At 29.5% G+C, this 22,500-nt stretch overlaps 5 protein-coding genes across 13 annotated transcripts in view; 2 read left to right on the forward strand and 3 right to left on the reverse strand.

Annotated features, from left to right (window-relative positions):
* LOC124426256 (ceramide glucosyltransferase) overlaps positions 1 to 2,706 on the reverse strand; it is a 29,242-nt gene extending 26,536 nt beyond the window's left edge. For 6 of the 7 annotated variants that reach the window (XR_006942687.1, XR_006942688.1, XR_006942689.1 and 3 more), the window contains exon 1: positions 1,502 to 2,696. Coding sequence is in view for 4 of the 7 variants with exons in the window: in XM_046967714.1 (XP_046823670.1) it covers positions 1,502 to 2,686 (1,185 nt within the window). In the remaining 3 variants the exon portion in view is untranslated. Of the gene's footprint in view, positions 1 to 1,501 lie in introns of all 7 variants that reach the window. The other variant, XM_046967715.1, reaches the window with a different exon arrangement.
* Positions 2,707 to 5,506: 2,800 nt separating this feature from the next.
* Positions 5,507 to 8,361, reverse strand: LOC124426257. Its single transcript, XM_046967716.1, has 3 exons — positions 7,658 to 8,361; positions 6,991 to 7,553; positions 5,507 to 6,910 (listed from the first exon to the last, which is right to left on the reverse strand). The coding sequence occupies exons 1-3, from the start codon at positions 7,919 to 7,921 to the stop codon at positions 6,547 to 6,549; spliced, it is 1,191 nt and encodes a 396-aa protein (XP_046823672.1). The 5' UTR covers positions 7,922 to 8,361; the 3' UTR covers positions 5,507 to 6,546.
* Positions 8,362 to 8,512: 151 nt separating this feature from the next.
* Positions 8,513 to 10,289, forward strand: LOC124426258 (cytochrome c oxidase assembly protein COX16 homolog, mitochondrial). 2 transcript variants are annotated; one of them, XM_046967718.1, is made up of 4 exons: positions 8,513 to 9,030; positions 9,262 to 9,382; positions 9,548 to 9,659; positions 9,971 to 10,289. In XM_046967718.1, exons 2-4 carry the CDS (start codon positions 9,285 to 9,287, stop codon positions 10,022 to 10,024), a joined length of 264 nt encoding a protein of 87 aa, XP_046823674.1. In that variant the 5' UTR covers positions 8,513 to 9,030; positions 9,262 to 9,284; the 3' UTR covers positions 10,025 to 10,289. The 2 variants fall into 2 exon arrangements, with proteins under 2 accessions (XP_046823674.1, XP_046823673.1); XM_046967717.1 differs by having other exon boundaries at positions 8,519 to 8,999.
* LOC124426255 (exonuclease 1) lies at positions 10,097 to 13,333 on the reverse strand. 2 transcript variants are annotated; one of them, XM_046967710.1, is made up of 9 exons: positions 12,988 to 13,332; positions 12,713 to 12,832; positions 12,378 to 12,639; positions 12,076 to 12,294; positions 11,712 to 11,999; positions 11,440 to 11,638; positions 10,505 to 11,367; positions 10,306 to 10,408; positions 10,097 to 10,237 (listed from the first exon to the last, which is right to left on the reverse strand). In XM_046967710.1, exons 1-9 carry the CDS (start codon positions 13,146 to 13,148, stop codon positions 10,227 to 10,229), a joined length of 2,226 nt encoding a protein of 741 aa, XP_046823666.1. In that variant the 5' UTR covers positions 13,149 to 13,332; the 3' UTR covers positions 10,097 to 10,226. The 2 variants fall into 2 exon arrangements, with proteins under 2 accessions (XP_046823666.1, XP_046823665.1); XM_046967709.1 differs by lacking the exon at positions 10,097 to 10,237 and having other exon boundaries at positions 10,262 to 10,408; positions 12,988 to 13,333.
* Positions 13,334 to 13,819: 486 nt separating this feature from the next.
* The window catches only part of LOC124426186, a 20,518-nt gene continuing 11,837 nt past the window's right edge, over positions 13,820 to 22,500 (forward strand). Inside the window, exons 1-12 of the mRNA XM_046967570.1 lie at positions 13,820 to 14,339; positions 14,584 to 15,016; positions 15,142 to 15,272; positions 15,346 to 15,545; positions 15,655 to 15,894; positions 16,019 to 16,439; positions 16,566 to 16,740; positions 16,854 to 16,921; positions 17,057 to 17,941; positions 18,132 to 18,885; positions 18,973 to 19,073; positions 19,199 to 19,329. Coding sequence (XP_046823526.1) covers positions 14,635 to 15,016; positions 15,142 to 15,272; positions 15,346 to 15,545; positions 15,655 to 15,894; positions 16,019 to 16,439; positions 16,566 to 16,740; positions 16,854 to 16,921; positions 17,057 to 17,941; positions 18,132 to 18,885; positions 18,973 to 19,073; positions 19,199 to 19,329 — 3,488 coding nt within the window. The 5' untranslated portion in view covers positions 13,820 to 14,339; positions 14,584 to 14,634. The remainder of the gene's footprint in view (positions 14,340 to 14,583; positions 15,017 to 15,141; positions 15,273 to 15,345; positions 15,546 to 15,654; positions 15,895 to 16,018; positions 16,440 to 16,565; positions 16,741 to 16,853; positions 16,922 to 17,056; positions 17,942 to 18,131; positions 18,886 to 18,972; positions 19,074 to 19,198; positions 19,330 to 22,500) is intronic.

Consider the following 22,500-nt stretch of genomic DNA (forward strand, 5'->3'; position numbering starts at 1 on the left):
TATGTATACAGGAAATATATTTCCTCATTACTAATCATATATATATATATATATATATATATATATTTCAATGAAATTATGACGAATGCGAACTTATGTGTTTGTACAATTTCGATACAATAAAAAAAAAAAAAAAAAAAAAAAATAAATAAATAAATAAATAAAAAATAAAGTCGAACAATATCACGATCGAATTTAAAAACAATATTCTAAGAATAATATTGAAATAATTGATCATTAAATTGTATAAAGTCGAACTTATTAATCAATTAATGACTAACGATTCAGATGTTGAATGGTTAAATAGCGATATTTAACCCGAGCGATATTTATCATAACGTGATGAAGTCTGATCCGCGATAAATTTATAATGAAACAAAATATTTACAATATTGTAGGATGACAAAAACGTAAGCATATAAATCTAAAAAATCGCGTTTGTGAATATGTGTGTGTGTGTGTGTGTGTATATATATATGGAGAAAGATAGAATTTTATTCTTTGCAATGCTGATAATGTGATACGAGAATCGTGCTAACTTTTAAGCAAGATTTTGCCCCACACCCCAGTTGTATTAAAGTCGTCGATGCGATCAGAATCGTCAGTGTCATTGGAATCGTAAATTGTTAAACAGAGTCGCGAGAAGGACAGTGCGTTTTATTATGTTTCGAATTAAATTAAATATACAATTATTATTATTATTATTATTATTATTATTATTATTATTATTATTATTATTATTAATATCACGATATCGCTTCGCGATCAATAACTTATCACCCAGCTCTCTCTCCTTTCCTATAATATGTACGCTAACGAACGAATTCTTCACAGATTTTACTTCGTTCGATTATCGATCAAACGTTTTCAGTCGGCAGTAAAACTTCTTATTGATCGTATTCAGAAGGAAATTCGCGTAATCTCGCGGCGACCCGATTTGCGTGCCATTTTGCGAGCAAATAAAAAATAGATAGAAATAAGAAAGAAGTAGAAGAAGAAGAAGAAGAAGAAGAAGAAGAAGAAGAAAAAGAAGAAACGATATTCGAAAGAAAGAGACAAAAATATTATCGTACATAGAGAGATATTTCATGCATACTGCAATATCGTAGATATGTAGCGCGAAATATATAGAATAATGCGCGATATGCCATCAAGTATCACTATCCTCTGATTTTACGCGATAAGGAAGAGAAATTATTAAAAAAAGAAAAAAAAAAGAAAAAGAAAAAGAAAAAAGAATCAAGAAACGAGAGTTTAAAGAAAAAGGAGAGAGAGAGAGAGAGAGAATAGAGAAAGAGAGATAAAGAGAATCGGAACAAGAGCGAATGAGAGAAAGGGGGAGAGAGAGAGCGAGAGAGAAAGAGAGAGAGAGAGAAGAGAGGGGGGAAGAGAGGGAGGGAGAAATAAAGAAAAGGGAAGGAGGAGTAAAAATAAAATAGGGAAAAAAGAAGAAAAAAAAATCGATGGGAAGAGAGAACGATTTGCTATCCTAATATTTTACTTTCGTCTTGACTTCCTCCGCGACGCCGCCCCATCTGAGCTTGTAAACGCGCGAACGCCACTGTATCAGAGGATCCAGGACGGCTTGAACGAAGAGATATGGTCTCGTGATCTCACTGAGAAGCCATCCACAGACGAACATGAGTTTGTTGAAGGGCAACGGCCCGTTCTGTACGACACACAAAAGCGTCCAGTCGAACATGAACCACAATAGTATGTGTACAAGATAAAAAACTAAAGAGTCCCAGTCGAATAGAACACTGGCCGCCCATGAGGCACAGGCGCCTAATACGAGGCACTCGCTGAGAGGTTCGAAGACGATCGTGGTGGGTAACATGGCGACACGAAGCTTGGCCCACCTCCTGAGCCTCGCCTGGAAGGAGTGCAACTCGCAGTGGCCGCTGTTTTGCAAGGCCGGCTGAGAGCAGACGGTTATTCGCCAGCCGCGGTCGGTCAATGACTTAGCGTAAAAGAAGTCCTCAGCGAGATAGACACCGAAGGTTTTGAGGCCGCCGACCTCGTCCAAGGTCGCTTTACGAAGTAACGCCGACATACCGGTATGACAGTTTATTCTCAAAAGATCAGCTGCCAGGTACATCCTCGATTGTACAGTACCGAAGAATATCTTTTCGTATGCTGCGGCGAAACCGTCGCGGTCATACGTGAAGGGCATTTGATGTACCAATGCGACCTTATCGGTCATGTGATTGACCATATCCAATAGAGTGTCCTCCTTCATCCTTATACCGCTGTCACTTATAAGTACCAACTCGTATTTAGCCGTCTCGTAAGCCGGCTGCATGTTGTTGATTTTTGGATTGACCCCGACGTTTCTACCACCGACGAATACTCGGGTCTCTATTTGGGGATATTTTTCAATTAATTTCCCTACCAGCATCAAAGCTGGATCGGAATCGTCCTCGACGCAAAAGAGCAATTCATATTTAGGATATTCGATCGTGAAGAATGTCTCGAGATTATTGAATAGATTCGGATCTACTCCCATTAATGGTTTTATGATTGAAACACCAGGCAGAGGAGTCTCGTAGCTCGGCATTTGGGCGATCTTTCGATGAAGCTTCCAACGGCCGGCTATTAAAGCCAACATGTGAACTATCCACATGCCCGACCAGAATATCATAAAAAATATCGCGAACCCGTAGAGGGTATACAGCATGGAGTTCATCTTCGAGTAAAGGGTCGTAGGAGGGTGAGGTGGAGGTCGAGGAGGAGGGAGTAATTCACGGATATGACTCAGAGAATTGGCAACCGGCAGCGGTGACGTGCACGGTCTCGCGTGCTTAACTCCAGGCCTTCCTCTCCTTCTTCTTTTATGCTATTTGATCGTCCGAGCAGCTTCTTCTTCCTCGAGATTGTCGTCGTAATACCTAAGATCGAGGTTCCATCGCGAGGCGAGCCGTAACCTGAGATTAAAAGACAACGACGACGACGACGACGACGACGACGACGACGACGACATCTTCGAGGTTCACTGAGAGAGAAAGGAACTTGGATCACGCGACAAGACTTTCCTCCTTTTTTCCCGTCTCTGTTATCTCTCTCCTCATCTTCGTCACCGTCGCCCTTTCTTTCATCGTTCTTTTCCTCTAGATCGTCGTCGTCGTCGTAGGGAGTCTTGCGGCCCTTGGGAGTCACCGCGCACCACTGCATTCAAGATCCTTTAACGGAGGATCTTGTTGTTTGTTTCCTTTCTTTTCTCTCTCTCTCTCTCTCTCTCTCTCTCTTTTTCTCTTTCTCCCTCCCTCTCTCTCACTCCTTTCTTCTCTCTTTTTCTTTTTCTAATTTTCGAGGACGACAGCGACGGTCGGCGACGGTGACGGTCGCGCCGGCGATGCTCGCATCTACCGTCGTCGTCGCGTTACGCTCCCTTCTCGTATAATCGTTCACAACTTTCCTCCCTGAGCACTATTCTTATGACTTTTCTTTCTCGTTCTTCCTTTTTTCTATTCCTGTTAACGGTCCTCAATGTTTTTCGTGGAACGATCAACGCGTATGCCGGCACGACCGACAACGACACGACCGCCACCGTCACTGTCACCGCCGCCACCGTCACTATTATCACTATCTTTGCTTGAGCCACCACTACTACTTTTATCAGCACTACTACCACTACCAAAACCAACCTCGCGGCATCACTACCACCACAATCATCTCTTCCACTACTATCATAGCCGCTATCGTAATCACTTGGCCGACACGCGTCGTCACCTTTAAACTTCAAAAGACCATAAATGACAATATCGAAAAGTACAGAGGAAACTTTTGCCGGTAAAGAAAATACGTTGAGTAACGGCGTATAAGATTTCGTCCGTTCTCTCGTGCCGTACTCAACGTTATTATTTTTTCGTATTTCTTGATAAATGTTACTGTCGTTTCTCTCGTATCTCGGCCGTCTCACGACGCCTTGCACGGCGCGTCCCATCGACGCACCGTGGCGCTACTCTTTCTCCTCTCCTATTTTCGATGATTCTTCTCGTGAGACTCGTCGGCTCGTAATGCTCTTTTCTCTCTTACTCTTCTTAGTTCACTGATTTATTCTCTCTCTCTCTCTCTCTCTCTCTTTCTCTCTCACACACACACAACACACACTATTTTTCTATTTCTCTTTATTTGCCTATCTATCCCTTTTTCTCTTCTTCTGTATGTCTCTCTCTTTCTCTCTCTCTCTCTCTCTCTCTCTTACACGCACTCTCTCTCTTCTCTAAAAGGTGACTATCTTACGTTTCCTTACTGAACACGTAACGGTGTTACGTGTATCACTTGTTGGCGCGGTGAAAACCTTCCTCCGCCTTTTCCTTCTCCTTTTTCGTTTCCTCATCGACTATGATCGCCGATTATTCTTTCACATTTTCGAATATATCTTATTACCATTCTCTCATGTGTTTTTCTTATTTCTTCATTGATATCGTACATTCGAGAAAATAAAACTCGCGCTCGTCTACATTTATTATTTTTCTTCATGTCGATATTACGCGCTCTCTCTCTCTCTCTCTCTCTCTTGGTTACGTGCTCATACCTGTAGTGCGAGCAGACCACGCCGACGTTTTGACGTTAATCATCGACGTACGGACGATACTTCGCGATGCTTCACGATGCGGCATCTAACAATAAATTTGACACTACTGCCCCTGACGCCGCCGCCATCAACGTAACCGTCACTGTCACCGCCGCTGCCACCACCACCTCCACCTCCACCACCACCTCCACCTTCACCTCCACCACTACCTCCACCACCACCACCGTCACCGTCGCCGTCGCCGTCACCGTCACAGCTGCTATTTGCTACTGTTACTACTACTACTACTACTAGTAGTTGCTAAATTGCTGTTACTGTTGCTGTTATTGTTGCTGCTGCCGCTGCTGTTGTTATTGCTGTTGTGCGATTCGTTCTTACTCGTATCTTTTCTCGATTTGTAGAGAACAAACGGCGACGAGATGACGACATATGCGCCACGATCGACCAATCCACCTTCGACAACCGGCATCATCAAAATTCTATGATTCTTTCGATCTTGTTAATCTTTCTATTTTCTTTTCTTTTTCCTTCTTTTTTCGTTTTCTTGTTTTCTTTTTTCCATCGTTCATTCGACTTTTCAATCGAAATATACAATTACACGAATTTTCTTCGTCTCGTGTTTATCGTTCGTTCATTAAAATATATATTATAAATTTCAATTGACATTTACAATTTACTCGTTAATATCTCGTCGTTAAAGCTTTGGGAATGTTTGGAGAATGATATAAACGTCGGATATATTTATTATGTTCGCTTTTTAATGATTTTTTTAATGTCATTTATTAAAAACATTTTATTGAAGCTATATGTATAAAGATAAATGGATCAGAGAATATATGCTTCTTTACAAATATTACTTTTTTTTTCTTTTTTTTTCTTTTTTTTTTTTTTTTTACAAAGTAATTCCTATTGAGATTTTTAATATACTCTCACATATATAAATTCAACTTATAAAATAAATATCTTTCTTTACCTTTGCCGACAATTTATTTTTAACAATTGCTAAAAGCAATTCTCAAAGATTGAGAATTTTTAAAAAGAGGATAAATAATTTGTAAAGCCGTGATTACATCTATTACTCGTTTATCACATAAAAGCGATGTTGTAACATGAATCGCTCGTTTGTATGTGATATTTATAAAGACTATACAATAGTGATAGAGAGAATACATAGAGTAACAAACATGAGGAATCAGCGATGTCATTCATAATTTTTCTGTATAACTCGCATCGTTCAAAGTATATCAATATTTCATTATCAAACTATGTGCCTATAAGTCATTTGCCTTAATAATTAGTTTTTATAAATTTATCGATCAAAATTAATAAATGGAGTAATCTTAAAAAGTAAACTACGTTTACGTTGAATTTATACAGATACATTTACGAATCTGATCGAGTTCATTTATATTGCACCAGAAATATAAAAAAAAAAAAAACAAATAAAAATAAGTTTTTATTAAAATACAGATATTAAGAATTTCACGATTTATTATTTAATCTAATCTATAGAAATAAAATCTAATATGTGCGTACACATGATTGTATTGATAGTAAATAAACATGATATTGTTGGTGCAATATATACATATATTCCATCTGTTTATTTCAAGTTTATAGAATGCACCTTTTGTACTACATCGTATAGATATCATAAAATATATTTTCCTATCAAATCTTATATATGTGTATATATATGTATATATATATATATGTATGTATATATATATGTATGTATATATATATATATGTATATATGTATATATATATACATATATACATATCTATTTATTTAACAAATGCATTTATTTCGATTGTGCCTTCACGTTTTTTTTTGCATTGCCAATACTTTTGTTATGTAAATGTGCAAAAGCACATAAAAAATTTATCTCTAAATATAAATTTAATTCTTTTCAGCAATACTCTAAAATTATCACATGACATTTTAATTGTCGTATTATTAAAGTTTTTATTATTAAAGTTTTAAGTTAATTGCATCGTTTCGTGTCTTAGTAATGCGCCTCCTCTATATATCCTTTCATGCTTTTTGGCAAGGGCAATTTGTGAATATTGTCCAATCTTGTATTTTGTCGTATAACGAAACGACAAAGATATTGTAAACTTTTTACTTGAGTGAACCTACTAACTGGCTTTGTTAGCCTTACAGGAAACGATGGACAACCAGGATATTTAGGTCTTGAATAACAAATAACTGCCGTTTCACTGAAGTTCATAGAATAATCGATTAAAGCAGCTATTGAAGTAAAGGATTTACTTTCTCCACGGTTGCATAATGAAAAAATACCTCTACTGTGTTCTATTCGTGCATGAAGTAATTTCCCCGATGATTTAAAACTTAATGTTAATAAATACCTATTAACAAATATCAAATTAAATATATTTTTTATATGTAAAATGAAAAAAAAATATATATATATAAAATGATAATGTACCTGTCGTCGGATGAATCTCTAACTAAAAATGCACCATCTGGTTCTGACATGAGTTTAATATCAGCCTCGTTTCCAGATATGGGACCCCAATACCAACCATATTTGCTCAATTTCAATAATTCCTCTGTAAGACATGCCTTCAACTTACTTTCATCGTTTATTACCATATCATTTTCTCCATCCGTATTACTCGTATATTGTACTATTTGTTTTTCATCTGTAGTACGCAATGCTGGGGATTCTACTGATGGATCAATATGCATTTTATTTTTCGTATGATATTCTCCATCAAGTACATCTAAATCTTTTGTTTCTTCTTTTGAATAAATATCTGTCTCACAATCTAAAGGCGAAGAAAATTGAGTATTGCAATTAACTTTATTTTCATCTATAGTAGTTTGTGTAATATTGGCCTGTAAATTATCAATATTTATAGAAGGAAGACAGTGTTCGACTAGCGGCGTGTCAATGTAAAAAGAAGATTTTGCTGGCTTGTCGTTTTCAACTGTATACATTATTTGTTGAGCCTCATAAAGATGATCAACTGTGATAGCTTTGCTTGCCTGCAAAAATTTTATTATAACATTGAATGTATACATATATACATAAGTATATATGTATATATATATATATATATATATATATATATATATATATATATACTTACTTTTTGCTTAGCTTTGCAGATTGCAAAATGTCTCTTAATATTTCCAAAAAAACCGTGTGGTATTTTGTTGGTATTATTATTTTGTGATTTGCATGGTGCAACGTTGATAGTGTTAGGATCTTCTCCCTTCCATTTATTTTCATCTACTTTTATGACATTTTCACGATAATGACGTTTCCATAAGAAACCCAAAGGCTTCTTATTCAATTTCCAAGATATTAATCCGTATCTTGAAGTTTTTGTATTATCCATTTGATTGACCATATCCAAAACAGAAGACCAGAGTTTCGTTTTCGTTCAAGTGTCAACAAAACACGGAATTTGATTAATTATCATTGGTAATATTTATGATATTATACACATTTAGAATTGAAATAGTTTAATAATTATTTTCGTTTAAATGAGTATATTGTACACATTCAATTTCACTCTAACCTAACATGTATTTTTCTTCATTAAAAATTGACACTATTTTTATCACGTTTTTGATCAAACGTACATATAATTCTCTTCTAATTAGGAATCAAAAACATTGATCAGCGATCAAGCTGTCACCAATGAACAATGCTTATTCGAACATTATAGTTAAAAAAACTGTTAATCTCAATTCACATTAAAATATTATTGAAAATTTCGATTCCTCATAAATTATCAATACTATAATTTTTGATTGTAAAAATTAATTTATATTCTTCTTATTCTTTTATCTTTTCAGAGAATAGCCATCTATTAGGATTCATTTCTATGAGATATCCACCAACCAATAATTTGTTAGTTGGGATAATAATTTAGGTTGGTATTCATGAAATAGTTGAGTATACGTAAATGGCGAGTTGTGATGACGATTATAATGAAAAATCCCTAGAACAGTATACTTGACAATCATAATACGACGTGACGTATGCTTGACAGTATATTATCGCGTTATTTGTTTCCAAATATAAAAATATCTGAACAGTCAAAACGAAGTCAAAATGAAGTTAACAATTGTATCAGTTCAAGTGTATTTAGATGAGAATGAAATAATATATTTAATTAATTTTATAAAAAGATATTGGACTGATGTAACCTAGATTATACTTTTGATTACATTCAATTCCATTTCTAACATATAAAGAAAAAAATAACACTGTGTCGCTGACCCCACCTAATTTTATACTTAATAGAATCGAGTTCGTAGATTAATAGTAAAATCTTCACACATGCATCGACGTAAGGAGTAAATAGTAAATACTAATAATATCATTTTTTTTCATCGCTACGGCTTACATCTTTAATTAAAATACGTAGAGGAGAATAGTCGACTCTGATTGGTAGATCTCTTAACGTAGAAGTTGAAGAGGTTAGTTTTGGTCGTAACCTATAAGAATAAGGTTAATAATTCATATAATAATATAATATGATCTTATATTATATATATCATATTATATTATTATCATATGATAATATATATAATATATAATATCATATGATAATAATATAATATGATATTATATTATCATATAATAATTCATATGATAAAATTAGATAAAGCTTAAAGTACATTTTATGTGATATTACTTTATTACTACAGTTTGATAAACTTTGTTATTATGTTTATTAAGGAATAAGTTTATTGATTAACGTGATGTCATTATTTCGAAGTAAAACATTTCGCTATGGTGTTCCATTCATAATTTTAGTCGTCGGTGGATCGTTTGGACTCAAAGAGTTTACACAAATAAGGTACATAGGAATTCGTGTGTGTATATATATATATATTATTTTGTAAAAGAAAAATAATGAAATTATAAGATGACTTAAGACTTGACCATTTATAATTACATAATTTATGTTATAATTTGTATCTATGTCTTTAGCTTTTGCTAATATAAGAGATTCTTCTTTTAGATATATATACAGACAGCGACGGGCTTATTACCATGAAGCAAAACGATTAGGTATTGAAGTAAAAAAACCAGGAGAAGTTACTTTAGATTCTGAATTTGAAAAAATTAAAGAGGTATGTTACAACAAATTGTAAATAAATACTGCAATATATGTAAATATTTTAGAATACGTTGATAAGATAAATTTTATAGAAATAGTTCTTATTTATTAATTAAACTTTACTTCATATTTTTTATATATTATGAAAGTTTTTTTTATATTCCTACTTTTAAAAAAAAAGCAGTCAGATTTTATTTTCAATAGATATGCATTTATAAATAAATGTCTCGTAATTTAAAAAAAAAATTATAAATGGTTTTTATTTTTTAATTTTTATTTATTACAAAGTTAAGCGTTATTATATCCTTCTTATTATAATTTTAGCTGGATATCGATAATTGGAAAAATGTAAGAATATCAAGACCTTGGGAGGAATAGATACAAAATAAATTATTTCCTATAAAATATACAAGAGTAGATGTACTTATGGTAGTGCTATTAATATAGAATTTAAATAATGCCTATAACAATATAATGCAATTTTTTTTTTCAGACATGCATAACAATATTTTTCTAAATATTCATTCAATATATATATATATAGTTCAGATTTAATTTATTTAATTCTAACTTCAGTACTTCAACTTTGCTCTGTAAAATATAATATAGAACTTTTTATAAATATATAACATGTAAATAATTATAATGAAGAAACTTACTTTTTTCAAATCCAAACATATTTAATAAACTTAGTTGTCCATGCTCAGAAGATAATTGTTTACTTCGATGGTCTCGTTTGATTGTGCTTTTTCTGTTGGTTCTCTGAAAAATATTAAAAATTAAAGAAATTTGTACAGGTATTTTTTGCATATAAATATATCTTTATGATATTCTTGTTGTAGATAAATAAATACAAACCATTTGGAAGCTTGTTAGTTGCTTCTTTATCGTTTTACTAGAGTGAATGTCATTTGATGGATTTAATTTAATATTTGAAAATTTAAATAAACTATTTGTATTATCTTCTACACTATTTTGGCTAACTGAATAATCAGATTCTGAAGTAGGACTGTTTGATTGTGGCATATTACAATTATAGTTATTCATAATATTATTTGCATTAAAATTTATATATTCCTCTTCGTTCTTTGAAGTAAATAAAAGTTTAGATTCGTATGTATGATTTGAAGAACACATATCTTGCGTTGTAAATGTTTCTTCATTAGTCATGTTTGTGTTAGCAATCGCATTCTTATTTTCATTTACTAATATATTCTGATCTGATTGTTTTGTATTTATGGAATATGTATTATCTAGATTATTAAGTTCTGTTAAATATTTTAAATCGCACTTTCTATCATCTACTTCTATCTTCATCTTTTTGGAAGTATGACTTATACATAATTCATCAGATTCAAAATTAACATCATTATCATTATTTTTTGCATTATTTTTATCTATGTCTTCATTTATATTTGTAAAAAATTTACTTTCTGTAATTACATTCTCATCAATAATTGTTTTTCTGAAGTTTATTTTGCGCCCAGGTTTCATTCTACTTCTTCGTTTAAATAATAAACTGGGAGATATTTCATTACTAGATACTTCTTTAACAAATGGATTCGTTTTTCTAGTTAATATTGGAGATTTTTGTTCATTAACATCAGACACATTCTCTTTTTCTAAATGTATTGCATTTTCAGATTCAATACTTTCTTCAGATTTATATGTGTCTAAAATATCTTTTTCGTTTAATTCTTGATAATTTGGAATATTTATATCTAAAATAAAATAAACATTTAAATTAATTTAAAACAATAATTCGTATAAATTAAATATGATATAAATATTACCAGAATATTCTTTCTTCTTTAAATTAGCAGATTTTTTTTCCGAAGTACAAAATTCTTTTACAGACAAGTGATGCTCATAATTTGTTGTTTCTTTTTTATATATGTTTCCTGGACTTTGTTTTGGTTTATAATTGCGCGACCAAATGCTTATGTGTTTTGTAATTGTAATTAACATTTTTGGATTCACCTTATTCAAATTCTTTGGAAAATTATCAGAAAAATAAGTACAATGTAATATTAGAAAGAATAAAATATTTAACTATGTATTGTACCTGTTTTTTATCAGGATCAAAGTCATGAAGCTTTTTAAATGTGAATGGATCACAATTACCATAAGCAAGTTGTAATGCTTTATCAGGGTCTATCTCTTCTCCAGCATAATGTAACTGATCTTCAGAAACGTCAGCTGAAGGAGAATTTAGACGTACTTGTTTTCTTTGTAAAGGGCAAAATACTAATTGATGTTTGAATGTTACAAATGCTTTCATAAAGTTGTCTCTATATTCCTTTGGTACCGTTAAAGATTTCATATTAAGACAAATTCCTAAATTAGTAAGAGCCTGCAAAAATAATAATATTTACCTCTGTCTCCTCTATATAGATTATATTATAGTATAATATCAGATAGAAACTGACCTTATATATATCACTGTTTGAATTCATACTTTGAATAAACTTTTTTGCTTTAGCTAATCCTATACCACGAAGTGAAGGTAAATAATCACATCCTGATAAAATGCACATATATCTAAATTTATCCATATCAAAATCCGTAGACTTCACGTCCATAGCAAGATGCAATTTGTCTTGTTCAACAAGTGTACCATTACCATTCACATCCATTTTAAAGAACACCTACAATTAGAATGCATCATTAATCATTATTTTCTGTTTAAAATCATTATCTCTTTATATAGAAAATGGTAAAAGTCACTAACTCTTTTACATCCAAATAATGTTAAATCACTATCTTCAGTGATAACAATATCTGCTATACCGCTAGTATTAAGATATGCTAATTGGGCATCAGCTTCATATGGAGCTACGATGCAATCTATATTTAAACTTTGACATGTTTTAATTAGTTCCAGAGCTATTTCATGTGTTACATCTATCGATTGTCTTAATAAATTCCTGCCTTCTGCAGTTTGTCCACTACGTATTAATTCTGCTGCTTGACGACGTTTTATTTCTCTCTTTCTATAAATATATAATATATTTATATTAATATCAATAATATGTAAACATTATTATGATATAAAACGTTACATACTCGTGTCTTTTGGCTTCAGTATCTGCCTTAGCTGGTAAATGTCGTCCGTCAAATACAAGAATAGGTTTTATATTATATTTTAAAAGCATTTTTATAAATTTCATACAATATATTATGTATCTAAAAGTTAAAAATTAAAAGTTAATCATATTTTAAGATGAAGTAAAAATAAATGTCAGGCCAAAATATTAATCGTTTAAATATTAAAAAAAACTGATAATAAGATATATCATATTGAAACTGATAATAAGATACATTATAAAATAATTACTTACGCATCTGTTGGTTCTCCTAATGATAGTTTTTCAGCACAAGAAAATATTCCTTTGTGTAACCAACAATAAGTATCAATGGCAACAGATTCACCTGCAAATTCATTTATATTTGCTTTTCTTGAGGATTTCTCCAAAAATGGTAGTAATCCTGTAATACCCATATCTCAAACATATAATAAAAGTATATTTATCACATAAAATATTCTATTGATACATCTAAATAATTAATTACAAATATTCACTTCTGTCTTATTTGAGTGTTGTCCTAGAATTCTCATTGCCGCCAAATTTTTAAGGTGACATTGTAAACTCAGCTATATGTAGGTATCCTCCAATTAGAAACATGATATACGGCCTAAGAACACATTGGAAATAACCAATCACCATCCAAGTATCTATACATAGTAATTTATTAAGCTTTATGTTTTTATTTTTTAACTATTAGACACAAAATTGCATTTTGAAAAATGATTAATACTATTGTTCAGTTTATATGTTTAAATAATTTAATAATTAATCTTACATATAAATACATTTAGTAGATAATGTATCATTCCATTTATTTCAGTTTATTTAAGTATTCAAAATTAACTATTTAAACGTTGTTCTTTGAAGGAAAAAAAAAAAAAAAAAAAAAAGAAAAAAAGACCAGTTTATCTATTTATATGTATAATAAAATGAAATTAATTTAATTTTCGACAATTTTATGAAATTAAATAAAATCCAAATGAATAGTTTTTCTATTGTATATGGTTATATAAATTAAAATTCCTAAGTGTCATTCGTATGTATGTACATGCATACTTTATGCATCAGACTTAATTTCAAACGAATGTACAAATCTGGCAGTTGGTTTATGGTCATATTGTCATATTGTTCGATACGAATTTTCAATCTACTGCGACGTGTTGCGATTTAAATTTTCTTTTTTTTTTTTTGATTATATAAAATTTATAAATATAAATATTTTTTGACCTTATTTAAATAAAAATAAATTTGTTTACATTGGTTAGAGTTTAATGGATTAATTAGAGTTTATGGATCATTCTAAGTACGCTAATATGATAGTGTATCATGCATGTGTGTGTATATTTAAGAGTACATCAATGTCAATTGTATGTCACAATAGTAGGTTATGACCATTTACGACACAAATGTATTGAACGTACTTAGGTATAACCTACAGGTTAATAAGTGTGAGGAGATAGACTTCTTTATGCTAACATTACTCATAATAAGTTATATACTGTGATTAGAATTTATTATACACTATACTTTATTTGATTATAAATACATATTTAAGCATAAATCTTGAGAAATTATGAAATCACAGTGCATGTGATAAACACGAGGTAAGTGTCATAAAATAATTTCTAACCTGCTTATTATATTAATTACAATTAAGATTATGATAAAGTATAGTTCTATCGTTTATAAAATATATATCACATGTTTCATCTAATTGAAATACTATAGATTATATTTTATAGTCTACAGTACTATATTTTATAGTCTATAATATATTACAATACTTAATTTTAATTTTTATTATATGAAATTACTTAACCTTAAATAATAAATTCATTTTTAATATAGATACATCGTTAAGTCCTTACAAGATTTATTAAAGAACAATGAAAGGATGCCATGGGTGAACATAATAATGGTCCTTATGAACAACAGCTTCTTGCTGTATTTGAAAGTTGTTTGATGAAAGGACAAACAGAACTGAAAGAAGAGGATCTATCCTCTTTATGCAATAAATTACAACTCCATAATCGTGGAGATGAATTAAAGGAATGTATTAAAAAATGTACTCCAGGAAAACGATCAATTTCATTTCAAGAATTTCGAGGTGGATTATTACTTCTGTTGGGCAAAACACAAGAGCTGTTGACTCAAGGTGACACGGATTGTACTATACAATTACAGCAAGAAGTAAATATAAATAATGATAATGATAAAATTTCTGACTTTCCAAACTCAGAAATTCAAGAATCTCATATGAATGATAGCAATACAAAAACAGGTAATCCTTATATTCACTATATGTCTTATTTCATGATAACAATTATTATATTTGTATAAAGCTTTGCTATATCTGACTTTTCTATGTTTCTTTTATATTTCTTACATATTAAATACATTTTATAGGTCTTATATTAGATAAAAATCGATTAAAAGATTTATGGCAAAAAATGAATGTATGTTTCAAAGAAAATGCAGATACTGCAGAAAAATATTACATGTCTAATCACAGGGAGACTTCTGCACTTCCAAAACAAGTATTTATTTGAATTTTTTACAATTTGTAATAATATATGAATGCAGTCAAACATAAGCTTATTTTTCCCATAGATAGCTCAACGCATATTTGAAAAACTTGATCAAAATAGCGATGGTCTTATTAGTTTAGATGAGTTTTTAGATATATTTAAAAATCAAACCATTTTACAAGAAGAATTGATTCTTCCTTGCAAGGATATATCTTCAAAATGTTTAACAAATTCAAATGAAGAAAAATCTGATTATGATACACTTCAACATCGTGATTCAGGGTATTGTATTAGTATATCTGTATTAGTATTTAACTGATTGGTCAATGTATATATTTGTTATATTAATTGAATTATAATTTTTATGAATTATTTATGTTATAAATTACAGCTTTATTCAGCATAATATTGTTACCGATATGTGGAAAATGGCTGGTATTTCTGATGCAGCTTCTCTTTTATCTGATTTAGGGTATAACTCATCAAGTATTAATTTAAGTGATTTGGTTACTACCTTATGCGATGAATTGAAAAGTCTTAATGATTCTATAATCAATACAGATATTCAGCCTCATATTAGTTTGTTGAAAGGTGTTTTTCTTCTTTATAAGGAAGAACTACGCAACTTGAAGTAGGTTATAAGCAACTGTTTTATCGTAATTTAATGCGGATTATTATGAAATTATAAAAAAGTGATATTCAAAAATTCTGCTATCGTAGTATATTTATTCAATAATATTGTTTGTATTTTGCAGCATTTTGATAGAAAATATAACAGGTGAAAGAGATAAATTACGAGTTGATGTAATAGAGGCTAATGAGAGAGCGAATTCCCTTGCACAAGAAATTGATGAACATCATTTCCGGCAAGAGGAAATTAAACAAAATTTATTAAAACAGATCGAATATAAACATTCTGAGATTATAAAGGATTTATCAAATCAACTTAGTTTGGAACGTGAAAGTAATGCTACTACTTTAAAAGTAAAAGAGCAACAGTTACAAACGCAGCAACAAGAAAATTATCAAAATAAAAATAAACTTTTGACTGCTTTACAAGATAATCAAATTCTAGAAACAGAAAATGAAAATCTCCGAAATCAAATTGATAAGCTAAAAGAATCTAACAATGAACTTTTGATGCAAATTAAAATGCTTGCTGCGGAACATGATGAGGTATTATATAAAAAAATAAATTAATGCGCTTGGAAAAAATTATATTTATGAAAAAAGACGCTATAATTGAATATTATAGTTTTCCTTTTTTTATCTTTTTTTTTTTCCTCCCTCTATCACTTTTAGGTTGATGATATAGATGCAAAGAAGGAAGAACAAGTTCTACATTTAATTGATCGTATGAAACAGTTGCAGTCAGAAATAGTTTCCCTGCGCGATCAAAATGATGAACTTACTATAAAATTGGAGATATCAAGATCACGTGATAGTGAAACAAATTTGCGAGCAATTAAAAATGAAGGTAATAAATATTCCACGTAACTATTTTTATAATTTTATTTATTATTTTAATTATTATTTTTCTTTTATGTGATATTTATTATAATGCAATATCATTTTATTGAAAAATTTTAGCAGTTGATGCTACTGTCACATCGGAAACAAATACCAATGTAGAAACGACTTCACAGAAAGAGGAAATTGTATGTATCGAATTTTTATGTTTATGATTTTATATTTTTTTATAGGTATCAAAAAAAAATAAAATTATTAATGAAAATTCATATTTTCATATATAACTTTATCTAATGTATATATATGTATATATATGTTTATAGCTATCCTGCAGCAATGGTTTAAATGAAAAAGTTGAATTGCTCAAAACGGAGATAGATACAATAGATAATAAAGAACAAATTATAAAAGATTTAAAAAATATGTTAATAAAATGTGGGGATTGTTCTTGTGAAAACTGTGATTATAAAGATGCAATATCTTCTGTTATTTGTGGACAATCAAAGTTCAACTCATTTTCGTTAACCGAAGAAATTGATTTTTCTAAAAGTCTTGCTTCTGAGCTTGAGACTGAATGCGAAGAAAGAACAAGTGAATCATTAAGAGATTTTGTTGTTTCTAAATGTAATAAAACAACATCTGCGAAACGGGTGATGCATAATAGTAATGATACAATGATTTGTTCTACGGATACCAATTGTAATCATGCAGATATTAAATCATTACAAAATAAAATAACTAGTCTTCGAGATTATCCACCTCGCAAAGATGAATATTCTATTACGGATCATATGAAGAATTTAAAAGAAAAAGATATAACGTCCAATCATAGTGTGCCTTGTAATGAATCTGATAAGAAAAACAATACGACTTTATCTAACAGTGATAATTCTCTTACTAATTTAGTTTCTCAGGAACAAGAAAATTGGTGGCAAACTGAGAAGAAACAATTGACTGAAAGATGTTTAGAATTAGAAGGAAGTCTTGATTTATTGAAAGCAGAATATGAAGAATGCGAAGATTATTGGGCTGCTAAATTGGAAGAAGAGAGGCAGTTGTTCGAACAAGAACAAAAAATAAGTGATGAAAAATTTTCAGAGCTTATTGCTAAAATGGCAGAATATGAGGAAATGATTAGTCCAGTAGATAAAGTGAAAAACGGTGGTCGATTATCTCCTATAGAAGAAAAATTTAATTTGGAACAACAGGTAACTCAATTTGTTTTTGATTATTTATATTTTAATAATTTTTTAACAATTTAATTTTATTTAATTTATTTTGATATAATTTTTATAACATTTTAATTTACGTTTCACATCTATGCCATCATTTTATTAATATACAATTATATTATTTTTTGTTTGAAAAATTTAAAGGATATTTTCTTTTGTAATACAGTATTTAGATTTGGAAGAAGAATTTGAACAATGGAAAGTGCAAACAGAGAAGGATATTTTGGAGAAAGATAAAGAGATTAAAAGTTTATTTGAAAAATTGAAACATTTGGAGAGACCAGAAAAGATTGATATTTCAATTCAGGTATCAGATGAAAGCATTTTTCAACGATCTTGTACTTTTTGCAATAATATTCCCATGGATTCGTTTAACGTTGAATCGTATATGCAATTGCAATCGAGGTCACCTCAATATGATGGGAATACATCTAAGGTTACAGAAAATTTTAAAGGGGATCATATATTTGAAAATTCAATGCCTTCTAATCATTTTATGTCGCAAGTTATAGAGGAAGAAAGTTGCGTAGAAAATTGTCATTTAAATCAATTACCGTGTATTAATAAAGCGGATACAAATAATGTATATAAATGTGAAAAATCAGAATCGGGAGAGAAAAAAACGAATAATATTTCTGAATGCACGACGTTTACAGAAAAAGAAGATAAAAAAAGTAAATTCAAGCATAGCATGTCCAGAAAAGAAAACAATTTATTAATACAAGAATTAATAAAATCGCAAACTTTAAATAGTTTACATTGTCAAGGTTTGCAAGATATTGCACAACAACAAGTATGTAATATTGACATAAATATATTGGAAAATTTGAATATGAAATTACAGATACAAGAACGTAAAAAACGTCAATTAGAAGAATATTTTATACAGCGGCAACATCATATAGAACAAGTATTGCATCGTAAGTTATTATTGAAATTTCTAATCAACGTAACATTTGTCGAATTAATTGGATTTATTTTGAAATATATTTAAATTTCATTTATAGAAACTTTGTCTCAGCATCAAATAGAGGTATCTGAATTACGGTGTCTTCTTTATAATACTCAAGAAAAATTACAAATTCAAATTCAAGCAAATACTGAACAGGTATGCTTAATTTTTTATTTTTTTTTATTTATTTATTTTTTTTTTTATTTTTATATATTAACTTTAAGTAGGACATTGTAAATAAGAATGATTTTATTTCTTTTTTTTATATCGTTTCGTTATAGGCTAAAAGATTAGCCGGAGCTGATATGCTTGCAAAGGACTTATTTATAGAAAATGCATATCTAATAGCAAACTTAAAGAGACTCAAACAACATTGTTTATTATCAGGAGTTAATTATGAATCTACTTCAATATGATACTTCTGTTATCTACGACTATGATGATGTTATCTAATAACGATGATGCATCACTCAGGGATAGGTAGATTTGAGAAGTATTAAAAGAACATTAAACATGTAAGAATAATTTAATATAATATTACTTAGTGTTAAATATTCTGTACTATGTACAGATTGCATAAAATCTATAATGCACAGGTTAAAAGTTATTCAATGAAATTTAAGCTTTTATATATGTAGAAAACAAAATAAAAAAGAAGATTTGTTCCTATTATAAAGCAAATAAACGCATAGATTTATTGTACAGTATTGTAAAGATAATAGATTATTATCACTCACGCATTATGTATATTTGCAATGATTATTATATATTTGTAGGTTCTCATTTTTAAAATAATATGTTTAACATTTATATTTCGTAAGTACTTAGGAAGTAATAGCAATCTTATCGTCATAAATTGAATAGTTACTGCTTATGAAATTTAGCGACAATTCTACCTAGTTTTCTGTTATTGTCAATAAAAGATTACTAATATTAATGAGATAAATTGTGACAGTTAGTTAGAAAAATATTAAAATTGTAAATAATACACTTTATCCTGCAGGAATTTATGATCAAATGGTATATCAAGAAATATTCTATATGATCATAGAATTATTTCGTTTACAATTTTTTTTTTTTTTTATTCCCTCCTGAGATTATCAGGCGATTATCTTAGATTATTAAATTACGATTTATTTACAGTACTATTCAAAAACATGCATTTTTGGGATCTAATTTAGATAAAATATGCGTTAAATATTATCAATATAAAAACACATTTTATATCGCTAGTATTAAAAATATTCGATCAATTCGTTAGTCATAATTTATTAGCCTATTTTAGATCTTTATAGTCCTTTGATTAACATCATATTTAAGAAGCAAGTATTTATTTTTTTTTTTTTTAGATTTTTCAGTGAATGTGCCAAAGAAGACTACATTATTACGTTTCTATTAAATATGAAAGAAAGAATTCCCATTTTTTCTTTTCCTTTTTTTTTTCTTTTCGTACATGTGCTATGTTATATACATATATTCGTATATGTACAGATTAATATTTTGGACGGACAATGGATTATACTACAACAATGTTTATTTTATATTTATTTTCTATCATATTTTGTTTATCCAACAAATATTTGTGAGATAATATCTGTGAAATAATTTTCGATTTACATAATAATTATCGTGGCAATATTAAAACAAATAAAATATAGAGATAATATTTTGATTCGGGTTTAACATCATTTTTTTAAATAAATAACTTGTTTCTGAATACTTTTACATATATATATATATATATATATATATATATATATATATATATATATATATATATATATATATATATATATATGCAGAGGAAAAAAAAAGAATGTGTACCTGTCTTTTTCGAGTATTACATTTATATACAAAGTTTAACTTTGTCGAAATGATTAGTTCTATTTGATCATACGTTCTTTCCATTTAAAAATCGATGTAATGTTTTATAATGTGCACGAGTGTTTCCTATATGCATTTAATTATTTAAAATGTGCACGTAATATATGCTGTTGAGCCAATGAAAATGCAATTATACTGTTTGTGCTTCGTTTGGAGAATCATTTATACGCCATTCCAGCATACAACGAAAATGTAGAATCTAATGAGATATTTTATAATAATGCATTTACATATTCTTTTTAATTATTTACTTGATAATTGTATTTTTTATAACATCTAAATCAATTATTTTACTTTAGAGCAAACAAACGAAAAAAGAATAAAAGAAAAAAAAATAACGAACGGCTGAGAGAAATTTGTTAATTTCTTATAGTAAGTTCTTTATAGTAAGTGATAATACACCTTTATCGTATATTAATAATATTGATGATTACGAGAATGTATGTATAAATGAAATACATGCGATACGTGCGCATCATATGTGTCATGGATGCATCTTTTAATTAAATTATTTACGAATTAAAAGCTTCTCATTTTTTTTTTATTTATTTTTTTTTGTTATATATATATATATATATATATATATATATATATATATATAATAATAATAATAATATCCGTAATAAAAATAATTTCTTTGCTTCATCATACGACATGTTTATATTATTATTTTATGTTAATCCTTCGATTATTTCGTGAAGAAATAGTTCCATTATTAGCAATCATAAACATATGGCAATATACATATATACTTACATACATACATACATAAATGCATACCTATATACTTGTGAGTATTTCTAGAATCGATAAATTCAATAATTACATTTGTAATGTACGATCTTCTATAATTCTACGAAATATACGATCGTAATCAATTTGAACATACTGTATGATAACGAGTTATGCAATGTATTTATAATGTAATATTTGTATAAATAAAATTTCATTCTGATTCCTCATATTAATAATAAAGATTTCTCCTCGATTACATTGATACGCGCATAATAATAATAATAAATAACAGCATACAATTTTTATCATTGCTGTCTTCTTTTTTTTCCTCTTCCTCCTCCTCCTCCCTCCCTCCCTCTCTCTCTCCTCCCCCACCTACGTTGCAACCTTCTTAAACGCACGCCCTATAATTTTGAAATTTCGCAATAACACCAGCAATACTTTGAAGATATAAAAATATTACGAGTAAGAAAACAAATCTTTTATATTTAGAACACGAATATCAATTGATTTATGTATATCATTTTAATAAGATATTATTTAATTCTATTATCCGATAATTTCAACGTAATGTTAATTATCGTGTCGTTTTATTATTATCATAACATATCCACTTAAAGACGTGGACGTAGGTTCTTGGCGCCGAAAAAGTAAAAAAGAAAAAAGAAAAAAGAAGAGAAAAATGAAAAGAAAAAAAATGAAAAAGTAAAGTAAAGAAAAGAAAAGAAAAGAGAAGAGAAGTGAAGAAAAGGCAAGAAAAGAAAGAAGACGAAGAGAAGAATGTATTCTGCAAAGGTGATTACATCGCATCGCGGTTATGTAATAGTGACGGCTACTGAAAGACTTTCGCAGGAGACCGCCAAAAATGTCCTGGCCGTTGGGAGGTTCCGCGCGCAAAACCGCACGTAGAGAAGAGAGGAGGCATTACTGGTAGCTGAGGTGGTAACGGCGATGCTGCTGGTGG

The sequence above is a fragment of the Vespa crabro genome, chromosome 8, assembly GCF_910589235.1.
Source record: "Vespa crabro chromosome 8, iyVesCrab1.2, whole genome shotgun sequence".
In the NCBI taxonomy this organism is placed as follows: domain Eukaryota; kingdom Metazoa; phylum Arthropoda; class Insecta; order Hymenoptera; family Vespidae; genus Vespa; species Vespa crabro.

What these genes read in the sequence shown, in the direction of transcription:
- LOC124426255 (XM_046967709.1), bottom strand. Translation starts at nt 13,148, where the DNA reads ATGGGTATTACAGGATTACTACCATTTTTGGAGAAATCCTCAAGAAAA. An exon ending in AAAGAAGAAAGAATATTCTG is followed by an intron (nt 11,368 to 11,439) that starts GTAATATTTATA and finishes ATTTTATTTTAG; the next exon opens with ATATAAATATTCCAAATTAT. An exon ending in AACTAACAAGCTTCCAAATG is followed by an intron (nt 10,409 to 10,504) that starts GTTTGTATTTAT and finishes AATATTTTTCAG; the next exon opens with AGAACCAACAGAAAAAGCAC.
- LOC124426258 (XM_046967718.1), top strand. Translation starts at nt 9,285, where the DNA reads ATGTCATTATTTCGAAGTAAAACATTTCGCTATGGTGTTCCATTCATA. An exon ending in AAAGAGTTTACACAAATAAG is followed by an intron (nt 9,383 to 9,547) that starts GTACATAGGAAT and finishes TTCTTCTTTTAG; the next exon opens with ATATATATACAGACAGCGAC. An exon ending in AATTTGAAAAAATTAAAGAG is followed by an intron (nt 9,660 to 9,970) that starts GTATGTTACAAC and finishes TTATAATTTTAG; the next exon opens with CTGGATATCGATAATTGGAA.
- LOC124426257 (XM_046967716.1), bottom strand. Translation starts at nt 7,921, where the DNA reads ATGGTCAATCAAATGGATAATACAAAAACTTCAAGATACGGATTAATA. An exon ending in TCTGCAAAGCTAAGCAAAAA is followed by an intron (nt 7,554 to 7,657) that starts GTAAGTATATAT and finishes AAATTTTTGCAG; the next exon opens with GCAAGCAAAGCTATCACAGT. An exon ending in AGAGATTCATCCGACGACAG is followed by an intron (nt 6,911 to 6,990) that starts GTACATTATCAT and finishes ATTTGTTAATAG; the next exon opens with GTATTTATTAACATTAAGTT.